At 42.0% G+C, this 23,235-nt stretch overlaps 1 protein-coding gene across 1 annotated transcript in view; it reads left to right on the top strand.

The window, feature by feature from the left end:
- Positions 1-23,235, top strand: part of PHTF1 (putative homeodomain transcription factor 1) — a 322,940-nt gene that overhangs the window by 103,241 nt on the left and 196,464 nt on the right. Inside the window, exons 6-7 of the mRNA XM_082246092.1 lie at positions 7,158-7,314; positions 10,921-11,022. Coding sequence (XP_082102218.1) covers positions 7,158-7,314; positions 10,921-11,022 — 259 coding nt within the window. The remainder of the gene's footprint in view (positions 1-7,157; positions 7,315-10,920; positions 11,023-23,235) is intronic.

A 23,235-nucleotide genomic window follows, 5' to 3' on the forward strand; every position in this document is an offset into this window, starting at 1 on the left:
TTACTGCAGCAGTCAGCCCCTCACAGGCAGAGCGACGTAGGTCTATGTCGCTAGCCTGTGAGGGTCTCAGGAGCGAGCGCGCGCCGTCGGAGGCGCGCTCCCGCTCCCGCGCGGTCACGGACCTCCCCGCGCGTGTGACCGGCGGACCCGATCGTCCGCCGGTCACTTGCGATCGTCGGTGGAGAGGGAGAAAGGCAGGCGGCTAATGTAAACAAGCCGCCTGTCATTCTCCCCGGTGTATGAATGATGATCATACGGTTCTACTATGTAGAACCGTTGATCACTGTTTATACATCTCAAGCCACAGCCAATCACAGTTAGAATCACGCCCCTAGGGACACACATAGCCCCTCCCTCTCAAAAAAAGTTAACCCCTTCACTGCCAGTGTAATTTTACAGTAACAGTGCATATTTATAGCACTGATTACTGTAGAAATGTCACTGGTAACCAAAAAAGTGTCAAAAATGTCAGTCAAGGGTCCGATCTGTCTGCCGCAATGTCGCAGTACCGCAAAAAAAATCGCAGATCGCCGCCATTACGTGTTAAAAAAAAAACAACAAAAATGACAAAAATCTTTCCCTTTGTTAGTAAACGCGATAACTTTTGCGCAAACCACTCAAAATACGCTTTTTGCTATTTTTTTTACCAAACATATGTAGCATAAAACAAATTGGCCGAAAATGTTAAAAAATTTTGATTTTTACATTTTTTTTGGGGGGAATTTCATATAAAAAATTTGAAAAATATTGTTATTTTTGCAAAATTGACGCTCTTTTTTTGTTTATAGCGCATGATCAAAAAATCACACAGGTGATCAAATACCACCAAAAGAAAGCTCTGTTTGTGGGAAAAAAAGGATGCCAAATTAGTTTAGGTACAGCATCGCACGACCGCGCAATTGTCCGTTAAAGTCACGCAGTGCCAAATCGCAAAATAGGCCCTGGTCAGGAAGGGGGTAAAATCTTCCGTGGCTTAAGTGGTTAAACACAATATGTTGCATTAAATACAATTTTGTATATTTTAAATATATGTGAATGTTTTTGAATCGAGGTATCGTAAAAGTCCAACCATTCCTCTCCCTTTTCCCCCCTTCCCTTGAGATTGTTCATTTGGGGACAACAATCTCTGGCTTTCCTTTGTTTCTATTAGAGTATATAATCAGAAATATATGCAATATTATTGTCTCTATAAATAGAGGTACAGATATACCGTAGGTCTTATATGGATAACTTCCAGATGATGGGTAGCCATTCATTTTATACATCAAAAATTATTCTCAAAAGTTTTTTTTTTTTTTAAGATCTGTGCATGATATTTTCCTGCAACGAAAGCATTTGTAATTAGTGTTTGTGAGGGAGATAATACCGCTGGAAAAAGAAATCTGAACTGAATAAAATATGTAAGCTGGCACTAATGACATTCATTTGAAAATGCTGGCTGACTGCTTTGGAAATCTTATTTATCAAGTGGAAGGGTTGGTGGTGTTGCTAATACTGACACCAATTAAAGAAGAACTCCAGGAATTTTAGATCCCCTTCGCCACCCACCTTACCCCACCCCCCCTTGGTATTCTTTTTTCTTACGCCTATACTTATCTTTTTTCCCATAGACTTCTTGCCAGTTCCTTGATGTCACTGTAGCTTCTTCTTCCAGCAGTGGCAAGGGGCAGGCATTCTTTCAGGACTATGAGGCACTTGCATAATGACGTGGGAGCATTGCTCAGTTCTGGAGTACTGTGAGACCAGCCTGCATGAAAATGCATCTCCTAGAGGGCATGTAAACAGGCTTGCCTCACAGGAAAATTGCAGAATTTCTGGGTGTTGTTCTGCCTTGAAGAATAATATGGAGAGAGAGTAACTTTACCCTCTCAACTTTAAGGGGGGTTATTTTTGCTGATGCTGCCACTGACACCAATGAAGATTTGGTTATTATTGCTGACACTGAAATCAGTGATAAGGGGTATGTTTGCTGACAATGTCACCTCCCAGAAATCCTCGCATTATAATCCACTGAAGATACTTCCAGCTTATTAACTCATGCACAATGGCATACACAATGGATGGACAGCTAAATGTCAAATGAAGAAGGCATTACAAGTCCTAGCCAGGATAAACTTGTCTTTTTTATGTTCGGTGGTCTGCAGTTTACAGACAGCCTGTACAGCAATCTGTACAACAGAACTTCTTCACAGCAGAATTGACATGGAAGGATTTAGGAATCCCTTTAGATGTGTACTCTGATTTCCGTACTTATCTGGCACATGGGTTAGGAAGATGGCCTAGTCCTGGCTAAGCTTACAAAGGGGTTGGTTTCTCCTTGCAGCTTCTGTTTTGTTTCTCCAGTGGTTATGCATATTTTCTTAGAATGAAATGTAGTATATAATTTATTCCCCATGGCTAATGACACTAAACATTTAAATTTAGAAAGACGTGCAGTAGCAAAACATTACATTTTTTCCCCTCAGAGGTATACAGATACTTGTCTTTTAACCCCTTTGCTGCCAATGAATGTACCAAACGTAATCGCAAGGAAAGTGTTTAAATAAGCGTGTTTTTGATTTAATCAGCAGGCTTAGGGCTGTAAGTTGAAAGTGATCTAAACAGTGTTATAGCTGTCCTATCACATTTACAGGAGTAAATACTTGCCCTCCCCCGTCCAATTATAAACCTTTCCTTGCTTTCTGGGATTTCCAACTGCCTCTGGGAGCCCTGGGCCACCAAAGTTACAGTCAGGATGGTGATCCAATGTCTTCTGCAAATTCAGAACCTGGAAGCCCTCATGTCAAGAACTGGTTCACCTGCTAGGGGCACTGTGGTTCCCGGGGTGGTAAACTGTAGTTCCAATGTTTCCCAGCAGCAAGCAGATTCTTGCAATCAGCTCCACCTGGTCCCAGCTTGTGAGTGTACTTAAGCCTGTTTTTACTAACACACCTTGCGTCAGGGTTTTGATTGTCTTTCTTGCTGCCAGATTCTGAATGCCAGAATGCACAAGCTTGCATCCTGTACCCTGCTGCTTTACTCTTGCTCCTCTCATTCCTGTACCCAATCCTGAATCCCCCCTTCCCTGCATCCCTGGTATTCCCTGTTACCCGTGTCCCTCATTTGTATAGGCTTTCGGTGTTGTGCCTCCTCAGGAATATGACCGGCAGGGAACCCAGCCAGTTTTTGGACCCTGGTGGCGAGGTACTCAGTCAGCCTCCAAACCTAGTTGGCTTCCTTGCATCCCTGGTATTCCCTATTCCCTCTGTCCCTCATTTGTATATATTATATAGTTGGTTTGTTAGGTTTCAGTTACTTCAGTTTTTTGGGTGTGGGTCACTTGTTTTGTGTTCACTATATACTTGTGTGTGCATTTCCTTTTGCTTGCCTTTAATAAATTTACTTCATTATACATTGCTTGGTCCCAGTTTCTTTGTGTAGCTACATATATCTGGTCATCCCCTGTGCAGACTCCTGACAGCTGAGCTTTGATTACTTTTGAGTTCCGAGCTGTCAGATCCCGAACAGTAAAGCTAGGTAAACAGTTGGTCAAGCACAGTCTATGTCTCCCACAATCGTAAAGAGGACTTATTCCCACCCAATTCAATTCCATTAAAGAATTTGTGAAATAAAATGTTAAAACATTTTTAAAAACTCAAAATGTAATTTTAAAAAAAGTTAAAAAATATGTAAAAGGCCCCCACCCCCACATGCTGAAGCAACTATTGTATAACACATATTATACATCACCACAAATGTCGGAGTGAGTGGAATATTTCATTTACGATTAATGCTAAGCTGATTTGTTCCAAAGGTTTTTAAGGGTCATATTTATAAAATGTGGGTACATTGTTTCATTGCAATTTTGTGGTTGCACACAATTTTAAGGGTTTACATATTTGTATCTATTTATTGGTCACTATCTCATCTTTAATATTTTACAAAAAAAAAAAATTGGTATTGTGTGGCTGGAAGGTTCAGATTGCTCCCTCTTCCCTTTTCTTATTCTTGTGGGTCAATTTACTTTCTTTTGAGCCAGGGGCATCATGAGCACACCTTTAGGAGGGAGAGCAGAAGATCCCTATCCCTTCTGCATTGAAATACCAAGAAACACTATGCCCTGAGCAATTCTATGTTTAGAACCTCTGTTGATAGGCAAATGGAGATTACTTTCAGGTGCATTCTGCCTGCATTTGAGACCAGTCTGAGACACTGCCGAGATAATTCAGAGTTTATTCATAGGTGCATTTGACCTGCAGTTAGCTCCCTTCTGACCTGCATTTGACCTGCTTTTAAGCTGTATCAACTTGCTTTTGTATTCTCATTGACATATATGGAGAGAAGCAGTTTTGATGCAAACAACATTTCATCAGCATAAGCACTCAGAGTTTGTGTGCCAGTGTTCGCCACCAACTAAGGCTTGGTTCACACCTATCCATTTTTTTGTGCATTTTGCAGTTTGCAAAAACACACTACAGTCCATTTAACAGGGTTTCCTATGGTACACGTTCACATCTATGCATTTTTCAGCCTGTGTGTTTTTGGAAAGGGTCAGAGACTTTTTTTCCAGCAGCAGATTGGTGTTTTGCATGTAATAGACTTTGAAGGACCCACACCAAAAGCACAGCAAAAGCAAAAGTGTTGCGTTTTGATGCATTTCAAAATGTGCTTTCTTTTTTTCTCTCTATAACACACAGCTGGTTGTTAAGGAGCAGGCCTGGAAGCCGGCTGCCACATCTTTAACAACAGCTGAATGTAAAAACTATTTAAAAAATCGGCAAAAAAACTGTGTGGATGAGTATGGGGCATGCTGGGCCACTGGTGACACCCCCCCCCCCCTGTGATGCCAACAGGTGGCCCTGCCCTTTAGCTATTTAAGAACTGTCAGTCGGCGGAGCAGGAGACGGTGGGAGCCTTTGGCGCAAGCAGAGCTTTTTATTTTCTTTCTTCGGATGTGAAGGGCGTCGTGATTGACGAAGGATCTACACCGGGGGACATTGTATTTTATTTTTTAATAAAAGACTTGTCAAAAACTCGTTTAGAGTCTTTACTCAATTTTTACCCTTTTTTTGGTGAATGGGTAGGACTTATTCACATGGGGGGCAGGGATCTGGGGGCACCCTTGTTAAAGGGGGATTTCAGGGGCATATGGTTGGAGGCAGGGGAAACTGCTAACGATTGTGCGGGCCCTGATGCTGTAGCTCCGTAATCTCTATTATTGCTTGTCTTCTGTTCAGTTGGGGAGGACTGGGCCTATGCCACTTTTTCCATGTCCTCGGGTGTTCCACAGTAACCGGACTCTTCCTTCAGACACTGCCTTTCACTGGTGAAGCATGATTTTGCATATACTATAGCTGCAGCCTTGTTCGGGGGTTTTTGTTTTATAATAGTTGTACTTGTTATGTATCTTCTTTTTGTATTGTCTTGAGCCAGGGTATGCCCAATGGCTCTGTTTTTGTACTTCTTTTCAAAAAACAAATAAAAAGAATTTTCAAAAAAAAAAAAGGGGGATTTCAGATTCTGATAAGCCCCCCATCAGCAGACCCCCATAACCACCAGCCAGGATTGTAGGGTGGAGGTCATTGTCCCCATCAACATGGGGACAAGGTGCTTTGGCATTGGGCATGTGGCTCGCTCATCCCTCTCCCTTTCTTGACCTTTTGGACTGCATGCTTGGATAAGGGCCTGGTATGAATTGGGGGGGAGGGGGGGCCCACACCATTTTTCTGCTGATTTTTTTTTTATTGCCTGCAATTCTTGTTTTTACATTCAGCTGTCAGGAGGGAAGCCTACTGACAGCTGAGGACTTATCGGTTGCTAAGAATGCGGCGGCCGGTCAGCCCACTCCTTAACAACCAGCTATACACAGTTTGTTTAGAGAGAAAAATATTTGCATGAAAAATGTGTCAAAAATGTGTGTACAAAAATTCAGAACACACTGCAAAATGCACTGTATCAGTCGCAAACTGTATAGATGTGAACTGAGCCTTACTGCTGATTGACAGCTTTTTTTCTTCAATAATTTTTATTAGATTTCAATTCAATGTATACAAACAATTACAAAAATATTTCAAACACAACTCAGTACCCCCTATAATCATTTACCCCTTTTTAGAAACGTGGTTGAGTGTACACACCTAAAGGTCTATTTATAAAAAAAAAAAAAGCTGTGCATATATCTCAAGCACTTGCACAGCTTTCACAAATAATCACCATAATTTGTCCAATACGTATATTTGCAATAATTGTTAGCTAGTGGCCATAATTCAGTATTTCAGGAAAAACAGTGCATTATGGCCACTAGGCAGAGCTGACGATCATAGGAAATAAATGTATGACAAGGCAAGAGAATATTTTTGATGGCTTTCTGAACAATTGAGATATTCCCACAGAAATTTGTTTTATAAATAGACACCCACATGTTTCGCCTTTCACAAAATAGACATGCAGTAAATGCGCATCAACTGCATTGAAAGGGTACAACTGTTCTGAAATATTCAGTTGTGCATGCTATGCATTTTCTGTTAGGGCTGGTGTACAATGCAGTGCAGTGGGGCTGAGTTAAATTGCTGGCCACACTCTGTGAGGCAGTGGATTGCTTTGCACTGCGCTGATAAAAAGTACTGCATTCAGCGCACCGTATCCACACACCGTTGCAACGCAGTGGTGTGAACTGGGCACATGGGAGACAAGGCATTTTGCACAGCCCACCACATGCGGTGGGGCTGTGCTGAAATACCCAGCCAACGCAGTCCCACCGCATGTGATGTGAAGCTAGCCTCAATGCTAAGAATTCACAATTCACAAAACAGCCAGGTAGTTTTGTGTTTCAAACCATGGATCTATAACACAAAAGTAAAAAACCTTTTTAGTTTACATATTTATTACACATTTTGTGTTGCCTGTGGTCCCCTTTTAGTATTATATTACACATAAACATAACATTTTTATTTCTTGCCTTCTGTGGGTGGTTGACATCTTTTTTTCCAGTTTTCAGCATTACAGTACATCCCACACTCTTGGCTGTCGCTATCTCTTGTGGGCTGAGATATAATTGCTTTTTTTTTTTCAAACTTTATATGCTGCCAAAATCTAAAACCGTTTTACTGTTTTCAAGTGTGTTTTTTTTTTTTTTTATATTCCCAGCATCTCTGATTTTACCCTTTATTATTTTATAGTGATCTCGATAGTGCTGTACTGCTTGGTGCCTGTGGCAAGTGTGAGTGAACAAGCTGGACCAATGTGCCTTATGCTGCTTCTAGGAACGGTTCATTGTCAGATTGTGTCTACAAAGAGCAGTAGAGTATCTGGCTCAAGCAGAGGACAAAGACAGAGGTAATGACCATTGGTGACTAATCAGTTTGTTTTTTGTGTATCAAAGAATGGATAAATCATTAGCATACCTCTATTCTGTGTGTCATGTAACTAATGGGAGAAGACGAGCTTAAAGGAGAAGTTTGGAGCTCCAAAAAAAACAAACTACTCACCTCTATGCTTCAGCATCAGTGTGATGCTGCACCTGTCTCATGTTGGCTCTAAGACTGACAAATGAGCTCTCACATAACTGCTAATCAATCAGCTCTCGGTCTGCTTAGAGCAGACTGAGACCTGTCAGTCCCTGCTTTCTGCTCTGCCCCTTAAGCGCTCAATGGGGAGCCAGGCAAAAGAGGAGTTGGGTGCAGCTTGCGGTTCAGCTTTCAATCAGGCAGCTGAGTGGATCCTGACAATATGTTCGGTATCCTTCCTGAGCCTGGAGCAGTTCTGTGACATCAGCTGTTGCACGCTATAGTCTGTTGTCGATTGATTCTGGGTAGCTGGAGAGCAAAAGTAAGTGCAGTCCTGTGACCCACAAGAAAAGAATGATAAAAAAAAACCTTTGGCCATACTTCTCTTTTAAAAGGCTCAACTGTCAGGTACCATACTTATGGACATTTCTACCAACAGTCCTGCATTGTAGGTGAGGACACCAAGGGGCTACCTAAATCCTGGAGCATTAGAGAGTAGAGAAGAGCACAGGCTGCCACGGGAACAAAGAAGTTCTTTATCTTTATTCTTTAAAATATTCTTCAAATATTCTTGTTCTACAAAAATGATCTATACACATCCACTAGTTATTGGCCCTAAAATCTACTTTTCATCATTTCTTATTGTGTTTTTCTGCCTCCCTGTAAAATCCTTCATGAGTTCCCAAACTTCTTCTTTTCCGCCTCACTTCCTTTTGTTTGGAATGAGCAGTGCACGTTAGTTGCAGTCATGTGTACTGCTCTATTTACACTACAAATCTCATAGTCCATAGATTTTAGTCCATCTCAGGAACAAGCAAAAGAGAATGGCTACAGTGGTGGCATGGAGAATGAATGTAGTCACCTTCTACCAGGAAGTCCTATCACAGCAGAAAAAAACAGAAATTTGAAAAAGGCTTAGGTCTATAAAAGGTACTTTTTTTTAGAATTGAGAATACATACTTGAATACAATTATAAAAAACAAATAAAAAAATTATTTTCACTTTAAGTATACCTGCTTTTTATGTTTCCTCTATACAAAAAAACATTTAACCCTTGCAGGGAAGGGGTGCAGTTTTTAAAATGTTAAATTGAAAATACAGTAAAACGTTTAAGGTGACTATGAACAGTTGATGTGCCATAGTAAGATACACCAACTGGTGTGCTTCTGCTGAATGACACCCTAAGCTTTTGGTTATGTCTCAGTAAATATGCCATCTGACAGCGTCTAGTGAGTCAGAATTCTGGAGGAGGTACCTGGTAGAAGAGGTTCGTAGCATAATGGCTGAGTAAGAGGGGACTGCGTGAAGAGTATAGAGGTTTTTACTGAACCTAATACAGTGATCTCTCTCCCTCTGGAATTTGTGGGGAATTTATCTGAAGTTTCCCTTCCTCTCTTTGTGTGGGAGATTAGTTGAAGTGGAGCCCCTTGTCTCCCCCTCCTTTCCTGCCCTTTTTTGGATACATGATAGAAGGGTCCCCCCTTTTTCGGGTTGGTTTAACCCTTGATGTTCCTGGCTACTAGTAGCTATCTGACTTGACTGATAGCAATACCTGTGACTCTCTTCGAAATTGCTATTATTCTCCCAAATAATTTATCTGTACCCTTATCTAAACATCCCTGAAGAAGCCATAAGGCGAAATGCGTTGGGAGGAGCCCTGTCCTCTTTACATCTTGGCTTTACTGTGCTATATAACTGATTTGGAAGGGGATTTGGAAGGGGAGGAATCCGTAGCTTTGAGGGTGTTATTATGGGTTACTTTGTATAAAATGCAATATCGTCCTTTGATTTTAGGAAATGTAATTTTTCAATTACTGGAATTTTTAATTTCAAATGTTTGTAATTCAATAAAGAAATTTTTTTACTAAATGTGTGTTTATAGTAGCACTGAAGGGGGAGGTACACACTTTATAAAGTCCCGCTGTTTTCTGCTCTTGGGTAATTCTGGAGGAGTCACTATGTTACAACACACCGGGGTCAAGAATGTATGCATGACTTTTACTTCCCATAATAATATATAATATTGAAATATAGAAGGTATTATTTTTTTTAATTGAGAATACATACTTCAATAGAATTTAAAAAAATAAATCTATTGTCACTTTAATACTTGCTTTTTATGTTTCCTCTATACAAAAACAAGCATTTGACCCTTGCAGTGAAAGAGGGGGGTGGGGTGGAATTTGAAAAATCTTTACACTAACTGCTGTGCTTCTCCTGAAGACACCCTAAGCTTTTGGTTACATCTTAGGTAATATGCCTTCTGATAGCATCCCTGGTGAATCAGAATTCTGGAGGAGTCACTATGTTACAACACACTGGGGTCAAGAATATATGCATGACTTTTACAGATATACAATGAGGTGATTTGCGTTGCCTAAATAATGGGACTAATAACAATCCTCAATCGATAAGGCACAATTGACGTCAAACACGTCAGCTATATGTAATCTTAGTGCAAAAGTCTTATCAAGTCCAAATCAAGAGCAAGAAAGAAAAAGAAAAATCCCAAAAAGTCCAAAAGCAATGCTCCAGTATAGCTTTTTCACAGAAGAAAAACAGTGACTAAGGAATTCCTGGATCTCTTGGATTTCTGCAGGTTTCTCTGATTGCCAGGTGAGGATCTGATCTCTATGTGTGTAGGCACTTTGTGAAGCTATTGCTATTGGATATTGGTATGCTAATAAGGAGGATCTAAGAGGAGGACCAGCTAGTGTGCGAGACAGTATTTTCTTACAAGCTGTGTTGGCCCATATGTGGGTCTTGTAATAGGGTGAGCATCCATTTCACCTGGTGGCGGAGCACTATTGCATGTTTTACTGGAGCACAGAGGGAATCCATGAATTCCTTATGCACTGTCTTTCTTTTGTGAAAAAGCTATACTGGAGCATTGCTTTTGGACTTTTGGGTTTTTTCTTTTTCTGTCTTGCTCTTGATTTGGACTTGATAAAACTTGTGCATAGGATTACATATACCGAACACATTTGATGTCAATTGTGCCTTATTGACTGAGGATTATTTGTCACATTATTTTGGTAGAGCAGTCACCCTTTATATCTGTACTTTATATTGTATGTGGGAACGCATATTGTAATAGCAGCAGCCAATAGATAGTTATTTTGGTTAGGTGGCAGTGCACAAACACTCTTTATATATTTTATGCGTGACTTTTATTTTCCTTAATGACTACGTAAATGCTGAAATTCAAAATAAAACAGGGTAGGATGCAAACAGAATCTGGAGTAGCTGTGCATGGCAACCAATCAACTTCTAACATCAGCTTGTCCTGGTAAACTTTGAAAAAGAAAGATGGAAGCTGATTGGTTGCTATGCACATCTGCTCCAGACTCTGGCTGCTCCAGTTAAGGTAAATTCCCCTCAAGGTGTTCATCTGATCTTGGATTTAACTATGATTATTTAATATGCCTTTCTGCAGACGGTTTCAGAAATGTCCAAACACGGATGACAAAAAAGAACTCACTAGACCATTTAAAACACCAGTTTCCAGTAATCCACTGAAGACCCTCCTGTCTGATAGGTGAGTGTGCTATGGTTTGCATGTTATTTGTATAGACATTTATAGGTCTACTTGTGGAAAATGACTATTTTAACTAGCTTTGTAAAGTTTTAGGTTTGTAGCAGGGAAGAACCCTTTTTTTTTTTTTTTTTTTTTGTTTCCTAAACATTTTATTGAATAAATGAGATAGTACAAAGAAAAAAAATCCAAGTACAGCACATACTTGGCAAGGTAGGTATAGAATTATGGGTCATCACTTAACAAAGAATACTTACCAAGTAGCAACTATGATTTCAAGACAGTAATATGGTTGATATATAAAACTGCCCTGCACACATTAAAGTGATTGTTAAGCCACTTGCAGGACTTCATATAACCCTGCTTGTCTCCTAAGCCCGCATATATCTGTCTCTGTGTTAAAAAAAAAAATGCAGTATATACCTTATTTCATTGTGCTGGTCGGCGATCACATGACTGACTGGCTCTCTCCTCTCTCCGTCTGACAGCTGCCGGGGGGGGGGGGGGTGGGCTGGGTCGCGATTCCCCTGCTAACGTCACTTGGGAGGAGAGGAGGAGAGAGAGCCAGCTGGTCACGTGATCGCCGAGCAGCACATTGTATATACAGCATTTTTATTTTATAAAACACAGAGACAGCAGCAAGAAGGGCGGGCGGGCCATGACATGGAGCTGACAGGCGGGGGGGGGGGGAGGACAGAGAAGACACAGGAGAGCAGAGAGTAGAGCTGCTGATGACGGAGGCACATACACTGACCACGGTGTCAGGGCTCAGCAGCCTATATACACCGTGGTCAGTGTACAAGGGGGAGGGCAGAAACTGGCAGGATCAGCCAGGTTTTTTAGGTGATAGAAGGGACCAAATTACACAGCACAAGCACTGTGCTGTATAACATGCTTAAAAGGAACAGTATCAATATTTTAGGTTTGTTATCCTTTTTTATCTGTTACCTGTAGAATAACAGCTTATTTCTGATTAGTCACTATGGGAAAAACATTTTTTAGATTTTCATAGATGATTCCCTATATCTAAGCTTTAGCAGCATGGGGTAACCTTCACACTTCAATGTGCTGTCTTTTAAGCACACTCTCTAAGGGGTCTGGATGAGTATTTTCTGAATTCAGATCACTATTTTGTGATATCAGTTTTGCATGACTGTGGTGATTACCTTATCCTGGTACACAGTTATTTCCCATCTGAAAAAAATATATATAACACTTATAAAGTGACTTACAATTAGTGAACTGATTTTATTACAATATTGTGTTTAATTGCTTAGAAATTATTTGAAAAGTGCAAGTTTCAGAGTGAGGAAGCCCAATGTTCTGAAAATTTTAAAATATGTGGCAATTAAAAAGTCATTACCCATCACTGATTTCAGTTTTAGGTAGTTTCCTGCAAATTTCATCATCTTGAGTTACCATCTCTGCAACCTTTTTTTTTTATTATGATTTCACATAATACATATAAGAAATAATACAAAACAAAACTATAAGGCAGTGTAGGCTAGACATAGGACATCTCACTATAACCGAGAAATTCCCCTACCCCTCCTCCCTCCCCACCCCTTTCCCACAAACAAAACCAGCCTAATCTTGCTGTTCAAAAAGTAAAAAAATCAGGATATAAAGTCCACCAGATATCATTGATCGGATGTGAAAGCACAAATTAACCAATAGCCATTAGGCATGTGTGCACATCTCAGCAAGGTCCATAGGGATACTTAAGATTACCTAGCTCCTATATAAAACCACTTATTTGTTTATTTCGGAAATAGGTAGTTCTCACCCCAGCGTAGAAGTTAAGTTAATCCAGGACTGCCATACTTTATCAAATTTTTTATTCAAACTCCGGGATATTTAGGTTGCCCTATAGAAGGGTATCATGGAGTTTACCAGTCCCTTACGAAAGGAAATTGGAGGGGCAAACTGTTTTTTTCTAGTGTAGAAGTATAATATGGTATTTCTACCATAAAATAGGAGGATATTTAGAAGCCTTCTATGAGCAAGGGAGAGCACAACTTAATTTACCAGGCCCAGGAGACACACTCTAACTGACATAGGAATGGGGACCGCAAGAACCTCTGAAATACAAGAGGTGACCTCAGTCTAGAAAGTCTGGATCTGCTGACACTTCGAAAAAATATGGTCATTGACGGGAGAGAAAGAACAGCGCCAGCGTTCAGCTGAGAACGTGGGATAGATATTTACCAGTCTGGCTGGGGTATAGAAAATCCTGTAAAAAAAATTTGAACTGAATCAACCTATCCCTGGCCACCACCAGGTGTTTGAAGGGTTTTTCCCACAGGTGGTCCCAGTCCTCTCCCTGAATATCCGGTACCTCTATAGCCCACTGCTCTCTGCATCTAGACTCAGCAGACGGAGCCTATTTGAATAACTCTTTGTATACCACCGATAAGGGTTTGGCTAGATCTTCTGCTGACTATAGGTCCTCAAGGTCTGAGGGCAGGGTCTCTACCCTCACATCTCTAAATTGGCTTTGAAATGCGTGACGGAATTGAAAATACCTAAAAAGGTATGAATTAGGTAACTGATGTCTTTGTTTTAATTGATCAAATGTCAGAAGATCCCCTTCCCTTGGGATGTCCCCAAATGTCTTAATACCTCTGGTCCCCAATATCATTAAATCAGGCAGGGAGTAAAAGTGTGAGAGACAAGGATTCATCCAGAGAGGGGTGGAAGGCGATATGCCATTATAATTTGGACATGTCGATTTAGTCATTACTTCCCATGCTTTAATGGTAGCGTTTATTGTCAGGCTCAAGAAGAGGCTGGACCTGGGGCCTCTATACAGTGCCAACCTCAGACAAAGTTGTGCTGCTTCAAGTACTGTGGCCGAATCCCCATTATCTACCAGCTAAGGGCAAACACCATCTGCCCTGCCAAGAAGTATTTTTTCCAATCCGGCAGTGCGAACCCACCCTGGCCCTAGGGTTCTTGTAGAACCCTAAGACCTATACGGGGGATCCTGGTGACCAGAATGATCCAGTAATGCTATCCAATTTCTTGAAATAGGATTTAGGTACTCAAATTGGAGAGTGCCGCAAGAAATATAGAATGACCGGCAGTACCTTTATTTTAAGAAGACTAATTCTCCCAATCAGTGACAAAGGTAGTTTTTTCCATGCTTGTACTTTTTGTTGGAGTTGTGCTACCAGAGGGAAAAGGTTGAATGTAATATAGTCCTGAACCTTTGCGGTAACCAGGATGCCTAGGTTTGTGATGGATGAGACCTACCGTAAAGGAAGGCTGGGGTATGTTATGGTCTTTGCATTGTCATCTAACGGTAAGATGGAAGATTTTCCCCAATTTACCTTTAGTCCAGAGTATATGGCAAACTCATTTAGAATGTTAAGCGCTGCTTTGAGAGACGGTCCAGGGTCCTTAAGAAATAGGACCCTGGACCATCCGCAGGATGTCATCTGCATATAATGCTAGGCATTCCCGTATAGTACCTACCTGGATAGCCCCTTCGCCTGTAATGCTCTAAGAGCAATGGCGAAGGGCTCCATTGTTAAATCACTTCATGACTTTGGCCAGAAGCTCATGAGCTCCAATACCTTATACATATACTGCCAATCTACAGAATCGAAAGCTTTCTCGATACCTATAGATACTATAACCCTCTTGGGTGACTCCGCAGTGGATAATTGAAGGTGTATGTATAGTCTTCTTAGATTGGTGTCTGTGGATTTCCCAGGCATAAACCCCGTTTGATCAATATCGACCAATGAGGGGATGACTTTGGCTAAACGGGTCGCTAGCATTTTGGTTAGAATTTTCAGGTCCATATTGAATAAGGCTATGGGACGATAGGACAAACAAGCCGTAGGTTCCTTGCCTGGTGTTAGAAGTAAACTCATATATGCATCCAACATGGAGGTAGGGAGAGTCTGTTGTTCTAAACAGTGAGTCAGGAAGGCACTAATCCTAGTGGCTAACTGTTCTACATAAGATTTGTAAAAATCTGCTGAAAATTTGTCCGGCCCTGGGACTTTGTGCGAGGGGAAGTCTGATATAGCTGCCTCTTCCTCCAACGGCGTGATCCGAGCCTCAAGGGAATCCCTGTCTGCTTCCGACAACACCGGTAGTGACAGACCTCCCAGCAGATCCTCTAAAGCAGAAAGGTCGTACGATGGAATGGGGGCATACAGGTAAGAGTAGTAATTTACAAATTCTTTTTTTTTTTTTTCAAAACAATTTATTGAAAAATAGGTAAAGAGCATTACATGAAATGAACGCCATGTAAAAAAAGAGAATACATAATACACTTGAAAATAGCACATTCCAATACAATATATACAATACAGAAAAAACGATAGATGCATAACAGTTTATAAACAGCAGTCGAGGAGAAAATCTCCTCAACAAATGTAGTGAGCAAAGGACACCTTAAGTTGCCCAAACGGAGTAGGGCATAGCAAGGGACACAGGCTGGGCATGTGAAGGCACTTCGGAGAAGGCCATAAGGAGCTACTAGAAGCAAGTGTCTCTTATAGAAAGGACCAAACTCAACGTCCTCCCTCTACAGGATGGGACAAACACACTCATGAGGGGGAGTAGGTGGGAGGGGGGAATGGAGCTACAAGGTACAATGTGGCAAGGCGTTCGCAGAAGGCGTGGGGAGTGCTCGCTAATTGGCTTAGCCAATCAGCAGAGAGCATATAGGACAAGGGAGGGAGGGTATCGCATGACAGGGAGTGGGAAGGAGGAAGGGGATTGGAGGGAGGGGGAGGAGAAAAAAAAAAAAGGGGGGGGGTGGGAGGGCCAGCAGACGCACACTAAACGAATACACACCACGACACCAGGGTGGGGGGGGGGAGGAGAAGTAATCACAGGCAGGGCAAGTGGTAGCAAGAGAGGCCAGTAACAAGAAAGGGCCGGCAGGAAATGGCAATGCAATCAACGGCTGAGCGTGGAAAATTCCGGGGTGCTGATAAAGTGTAGCCAGCATGCCCATTTCTTGTGATATTTGGCAGGAGTGTCATGGGCTATATGAATGAGTTCTTCCATCTCCGCCACAAATTCTGTCAATATATTAGATGAGTCTGACACTAGGTCACCACCTACAGTATCTGTCGAATAACAGGTATACTTACTGGGGTTCTCTGGTCCACCACCAACATAGCCAATAGCTTACCATTTTATCACCTTGCTTGAATAGAGACTCCCCCCTACGCCCAGCTTCAGTGTGCGCCAAATCTGTGAAATGCAGTGAGAGCAGACGCCGCGCCTCCAATAGGGAAATATAGGTGGCATCTGAGGGAGAAGCAGCGTGTTCCTCCGCGCACTCACGTCCCCTGTTTTGTAAAACAACAATTTCAGAATTATGATCTTTGCATGCTATTTTGATTACTGAAATACATCCCCCCCCCAATCATCGCCTTGAATGCATCTTATTTTAGGATGCATCAGCCGAGTCAATGTTTGTGGACCAATATGATTTAATAGACTTTTGGAGATGAGAGGAAACCTGATCAATTTGCAACCAGCCCGAAGATAACCTTCAACCCCCCCTACTGGTCCCAGCTGTAAAAACCAGTGTGACCGACAGTGGGATATGATCAGAGATGCCCCCAGCCAAATAGTCCGTCTCTTGAATTAACGGTAGGAGAGAGGCATTACCAAAAGTCAGGTCTAATCTAGCTGATAAGCGATGAGTGGTAGAGAGATGAGAATAACATCTGGCGTTTGGATGCCTCCATCACCACAACTCAGCGTGCCCCGCAGCAGAGGCCCAGGAGAGCAACTCTGTTGAGCCTGGGCTGTTGGGGTTGGAAGAATCCAAGGTGGGGTTAAGTATTGCATTGAAATCACCCATCAATATCACTGATAGATGGGCATGTGGAGCCAATTTGACCATTAAGTCATATAGCAATTGAGCCTGGAAAGGAGGAAGTATACAGTAATCCCCCGCTACATCGCGGTTCAGTTTTTGCGGTCCCGGTAATTCGCGTTTTTTTTGTAATGTTATTTTACTATATAAATCATTAAAAATGAAAGATTTTTGTGTTTTTCATAGCTCTTGCTCTGTCTCTAAGTATCTTTTATGTGTTTAAATGAGTTTCTATAGTTTTAAAAGTGTGTTTAAAGACCTTAAAATGCTTCTACACGTACAGTGACAGTAAAAAAATCATGCCTACAATGCATTTTAATAGGGTTTTTCTATTTCGCGGAATTTCACTTTTCGCGGCTGGGTCCGGAACGTAACCCCCGCAATGGAGGGGGGTTTACTGTATAAATATTCACTAGCAGAAGTTTCTGATGACAAATGTCTAATACCACAGCCACATATCGGCCCCCCCAGATCAGAAGCCACCTGGTGAATAGTACAGGGAATTGCCTTGCTAAGTAGAATGGAGACCCCTCTGGCAAAGGTGGAATAAGTAGAGTGGAGAGCACTCTGTACCCAAGGTCTATGTAGGGGTAAAATCTTACCACCATCAAGATGAGTCTCCTGCAGGAGCACGACATGTGGTTTAATCACTCTGAGGTACTGGAAAACAGCTGCCTATTTGAACGTATTATTCATCCCTCTAACATTCCAAGAGATACATTTATAGTGTTAGCCATGAGAACACATACCAAAATGAATGTCCCAATGAGTGAGAGATGACTTTCTGATGGAAATAGAAAGGCTTCAGACAAATATGTGATACCTCATTGCTATGGCTGGTGCAATATAATAGCAACTGCTGGTTAGCTGGTTTAAACACCCCTTTGCCGTTATACCAGAAACTAAACAAAAAGAAAATGTCTGGTATGCAGCTTGATCCCAAAAACAAAGAAAAATTGTTGAGGTTTAACCGCCTCTCCAACGGGAGATTCCGTATAGTCAGGTCTGGTATCAGTGCATATTAATGGTAAGAATTAAAGTGTCTCATGAAAGTATTGATTGGTGTAAGCAAGTGCATCAACGTAGAATACAGGGTATAGTTCAAACCACTATTATGTTTAAAATATCAGTCACTAAGGATTTGAACATCAATCCATGGAAAAGGATGAAGAAAGGAGAAGATAATGAAAGCTTGTCAAGGGGCTTCTGCCCAGTAAACAAAATGTGTGCCTGAATAAGTTTCAGGGTTCTTTATCCAACCACTCAGAAGCCTCTTGTTTTCTGGGGTGTCAAAAAATGTTACAACTTGTTTTGTTGAATGCGAAGCCTGCTGGGATATAACATGCTGTACGTACTTGTTTTCTCTATCCCTAAATCGGCTCCAGACATCTGTAAAGGAGCGCTTCTTCCTCTGTGTTTCAGCTGAGAAATCAGGAAAAAAAATGATGTACGCATTTTAAAACTTGAGATCTTGATGCTTTCTTGCTTCAGATAGGAGCATGTCTCTGTCTGTAGTTAGGAAACCTTACCAGGAAAGGTCTTGGGATTGAGCTCCAGGGGCGATCTTACCAGGTCTTGGAGCTCGGTGAGCTGTGAGCCATGGGAGTGTGTGTTATCTTCAATCTCCGATATTCTATCCTCGGCTGATGTAAGGCGGCCTCTGATCTTATTTGAGATCGTGTTTAATGAGGGTACACTCCGAGGCTAAGCGGTCAATACGAACCATCAGCGCAGCCTTGCATGCATCAATTGCTTCCAGGATGGGCTTGGTGATGGTGGCAGGGTCAGCTTCTGGCTCCTGGGACGCTGATGGAAGTGTCCCAGGGCGCTGCACCGCCACGTCTGTTACCTGCTCCTTGTGTCTGACTGACTGCCGTGTGGTGAGGACGACACTGGTGCCAAGATGGCGGAGGCGGGGCCTGGGCCTTTGGCTCGCGATGAGTTGGGTCTGTCGCTGTTGTAGTGGTACCTTCCCTTTGGGTTTAGAGGTGGTGGTTGACATCCCCAGGATGACGGAAACCACAGCAGCCGATTGAGGGGAAAAAGAATGGTGATATAAGGCACTGGGATAATAGCAGGAGGTTAATGGAGCTCCAGGAACACATGTCTTTCCGTGATCACACCTGGTCGCGCTCCCATCTCTGCAACCTTTAAACATTATCACTGTTGAGTCATTGAAGTGGCAGTCAGCAATTTATTCTGGTTTATGCATTTAACCGTTTGCCAACCGCCCAACGTACATTTACTGTGGCAAGTCGGCTCTCCTGCGTGAAATCACATACCTATAAAACACATTGAATAAAAAAATGTAAAAAATCTAATTGCTTCATCATTTTGGGCCAATATGTATTCAATGTGTTTTATAGCAGAAAGTAAAAAATATTGGGTTTTTTTTTTTCAAAATTGTTGGTCTTTTTTTTTTTTTTTTTTTTGCAAAAAAAAAACGGCGAGGTGATCAAATACCACCAAAAGAAAGCTCTATTTGTGGGGAAAAAAGGACATCAATTTTATTTGGGTACAGCGTCGCACGTCCGCATAATTGTCAGTTGTTTCGCAAAAAATGGCCTGGTCATTAAGGGGGCAAAACCTTCTGGGGCTGAAGTAGGTAAAGAAAGAATATTGGATGGTTGACATGATAGTCATCTCAGGGTTGCAATTGGATCCCTACAGGAACCCGACTCGTTTTTCCTGTTAAAGTTACAGTATATCTGGTTTTTTTTCCATGGCCAAGTTCATTTCCCAGTCCCCTATATTGTTTATACATTCAATGTTTTAATTTGACTATTGAAATTTTGTATGAAAACTCTAGTCAGAACATCATCATTGAGACAGCTAATTTTGACAATGGAAAATGAGACAAATAGAGAGGGTGAATCTCCTTAAAGTGGAGTTCCACCCAAAAGTGGAATTTCTGCTCATTTGCTTCCTTCCCCCCTCCGATGCCACATTTGGCACCTTTCAGGGGGGAGGGGGGAACGGATACCTGTTTTTGACAGGTACCCTTCCCCACTTCCGGGAGACGGCGCCATCCCTCGGAAGTTTGACCCCCTCCTCCTTCCCCCGCCGCCGAGTCAATCCGAATGTGCAGCGCGCTTCTCGCATGCGCAGAAAGGACCTGCCCGTGAAGCCGCAAGGTCCCCTTACTAGCAATGGCGGTGGCAGCACCCGACAGCCAATGGAAACATCGGCTGCGTTGCCGACATCGCTGGACTCCAGGACAGGTAAGTGTCCTACTATTAAAAGTCAGCAGCTACAGTATGTGTAGTTGCTGACTTTTAATTTTTGGAGGGGGTGGCTGGAACACCGCTTTAAAATGGTTGTAAAGGCACAAGATTTTTTACCTTCATGCATTCTATATATAAAAGTAAAAAACCTTCTGTGTGCAGCAGTCCCTTCTAATACTTACCTGAGACCCCTCTCGATCCAGAGATGTCCACGAGAGCCTTGCCTCTCTGGGGACTCGCATTACTGATTGGCTGAGCAGCAGGGAGGAGCACTGGTGTGGGACCCGAGAAGAGGAGGATCTGGGCTGCTCTGTGCAAAAGCACTGCACAGAGCAGGTAAGTATAACGTGTTTGTTATTTAAAAAAAAAACAAGACTTTAATATCGCTTTAACAGGGCACAAACAGCAATAAAAACTGACAGAGGTTTTAATCCATCTCTTTTTTTTTTTTTAATTCTTTTTATTTCAATATGTGCATAAAAACGAACATTCCAAACGTCCTTTCAACAAAGGACAAAACAATATTAAATAATAAAAATGTATACAATATCCAAATAATTATCTGTTTACTTAGTATTCATAATCTCTTTATGCCAATGTATATCCATTTAGCTTAATTGATCGCCTTTGTCCTGGTGTGCCCCAACCCTTTGCTCCATTGATATCATAGATTTATGCATATACAATGCTTTTTCAATTGGTAAAATCTGATTTACCGCTCTTATCCAGTTCTTAACAGCAGGGGCCTCACTTGAATCCACTTAACTGTGATTGTTTTCCTTGCCATAAACAGCGTTTCTCTAAGCATTATCTTGTGATATCTAGACCATGTTATTTCATCTTATATACCCAGCAAACAGGTTTCTGGGGTCAAAGGTACAGGCATATTCAGAACAGAGGATAATATTTGAATTATTTCCTGCCAGAATCTTGATATCACTGGACAAAACCACATAATATGTATAAAGTCTGCCCGCTTAGCACTGCATCTCAAGCATTTAGGAGATGCTAAGTCTACTTGGAGAGAGATATGATTGATGTAGCATATATAATTGTATTAACCTATTGTTTGCTGCTTGCGATACATATAAATGGGAAGAGCAAGCTTCTTCCCAATCTTCGTCAGTTAAATTGGGAATTATTTCCTGCCATTTTATTCTTATTGCCAAGGGATTCATTCCTTTATTAACCCTGGTTAAATGTGCATATATTTTAGAGATTAATCCTTTAGGACCCTGGGACCTAAAGATACCAATCATTGGATATCTAGAGATCCCAGGTCCTAAAACTCCAAATGGCGCTTGTAACGCATGTCACAACTGTAGGTATCTATATAATAAGGTATGTGGTATATCATATTTCATTTGTATATCTGAAAAAGAGTACATATGTGTTATGTCACATACGTCTGCAAGGACTGATATCCCTTTTTGTTCCCAGAACTGATACTCTACCAATTGTTTCAGTTGATTAAACATTGGGTTTCGCCATAGTGGGAGATCCATGTTTATTTGTGTATTTCCCTCTATACGTTTTGCCTCTCTCCATATTGTACGAGCTAATGTTAACATTGGTATTTGCTTATATTTTAATTTATTCAAAGGTGCTTCTAGGGCTATAAGTAAATTATCAATTTGTAAAACATGAGCCAGGTGTGATTCTACCATCTGCGTTGTTACTGGTTCTATCCATCCTGTAAGATGTTTAAGTTGTCCAGCGAGATAGTATCTATATATATTAGGAAGTGTGGCATACCTGCTTCTGTTTTAGCTCTCTGAAGTGTGGTTAACTTTATTCTATTTGTAACGCTGAGTGCTCCGGTCCCTGCTCCTGGACCGGATCGCTCGCGGCGTTCGTCCCAGATCCACTCACCTGTGCCCGCTCCGGCTCTCTCCTTGTAATGTTCCGGTACCTTTTGTACCCTAAATTACTCTTTTCACAAGTGTATGCGCCCCGCCATTCTCTTTTGGAAAGGTGCGCATACACCTTTAAGACTGAAGCTGTCATCACTCAGCGCCGGACTAGATGGCTATTTAAATCGCCGGTTCTCACTCACATGTGTTCGTTCAAACACCCTTACCTGGATGCTAACTTGGCTTGAAGCTTTCGTGCTTGCAAGCATACCTTGCTGACGGAACCTCGCTGCGCTGATCCCTGCATCCCGCTTCCGGATCATCCGCTCCTCCTGAACCAACCTTCGGCTGTATTGCTATTAGTGCTAAGTACCCCGCAGGGGAACCCTCTATAAACTTATACTAAGCTTACACTATCTAGCTCTGCATAGTAAAGACTATTTATCACATCTGCATATCTAGATTGCTAGCTCTTAAGACTACTGCTACTTATTCCTGCACTGGGTTGATCTCTCTTGTATGTCCACCTGCTACTCTGTCATCTGCTACCATACATGATTGCTAAACCTACCTGCATCCATCTGCTACTGTCTTACCTTCAAGTGTCTGTCACCTACCACCTCCACTCAACCTGTCTCTTAAATCTTCATCACTGTGTTACTACATACATAAAGTCACTCTAGGAACCAGCTTGTTGAGTGTGTGTATTTACTAGCTGAATTAAGACCTTCCACACATGATGAGTCATTGAGGTTGGGAATGGTATCTCAGCATCTCTCTTACATGACTACTGAAGTGGAAATATTTCTGCAGCTGAAAATCCACACCATACATGAAACGCAGGAGCGTTACACTCCTCAGCTCCCCGCTCACGTGGTTCCCGGCATGCGCGTCCCTGCACCATAGGGCGCGCGCGCCGGCTGTTTGAAATTTAAAGGACCCGTGCTCCAGTAATTGGTGCCTGGTCCAAACCTCCCTTCCTGTTTCCTGTTTCATGTTTCCTGTTTCCTGTTTCATGTTTCCTGTTTCATATATAAGTGACCTGCCCCTTCCTGCCCTTGCCGGATCTTTGTTGCCTTATTGCCTAGTGAAAGCGTTGTTGGTGTATCCCTTGCCTGTTGCCGAACCCTTTGCTAACGACTACCGCCTTTGAACCTGTGCTGCCTGCCCTGACCTTTGCTACGTCTGACTTCGCCTCTGCCTGTTTTTTTTGTTCTACGCCTATCTCAGCAGTCAGTGAGGTTGAGCCGCTACTGGAGGACACGACCTGGTAGTTACCGCCGCA

The sequence above is a fragment of the Pelophylax lessonae genome (genome assembly GCF_965119305.1).
Source record: "Pelophylax lessonae genome assembly, chromosome: 2".
Lineage (NCBI taxonomy): Eukaryota > Metazoa > Chordata > Amphibia > Anura > Ranidae > Pelophylax > Pelophylax lessonae.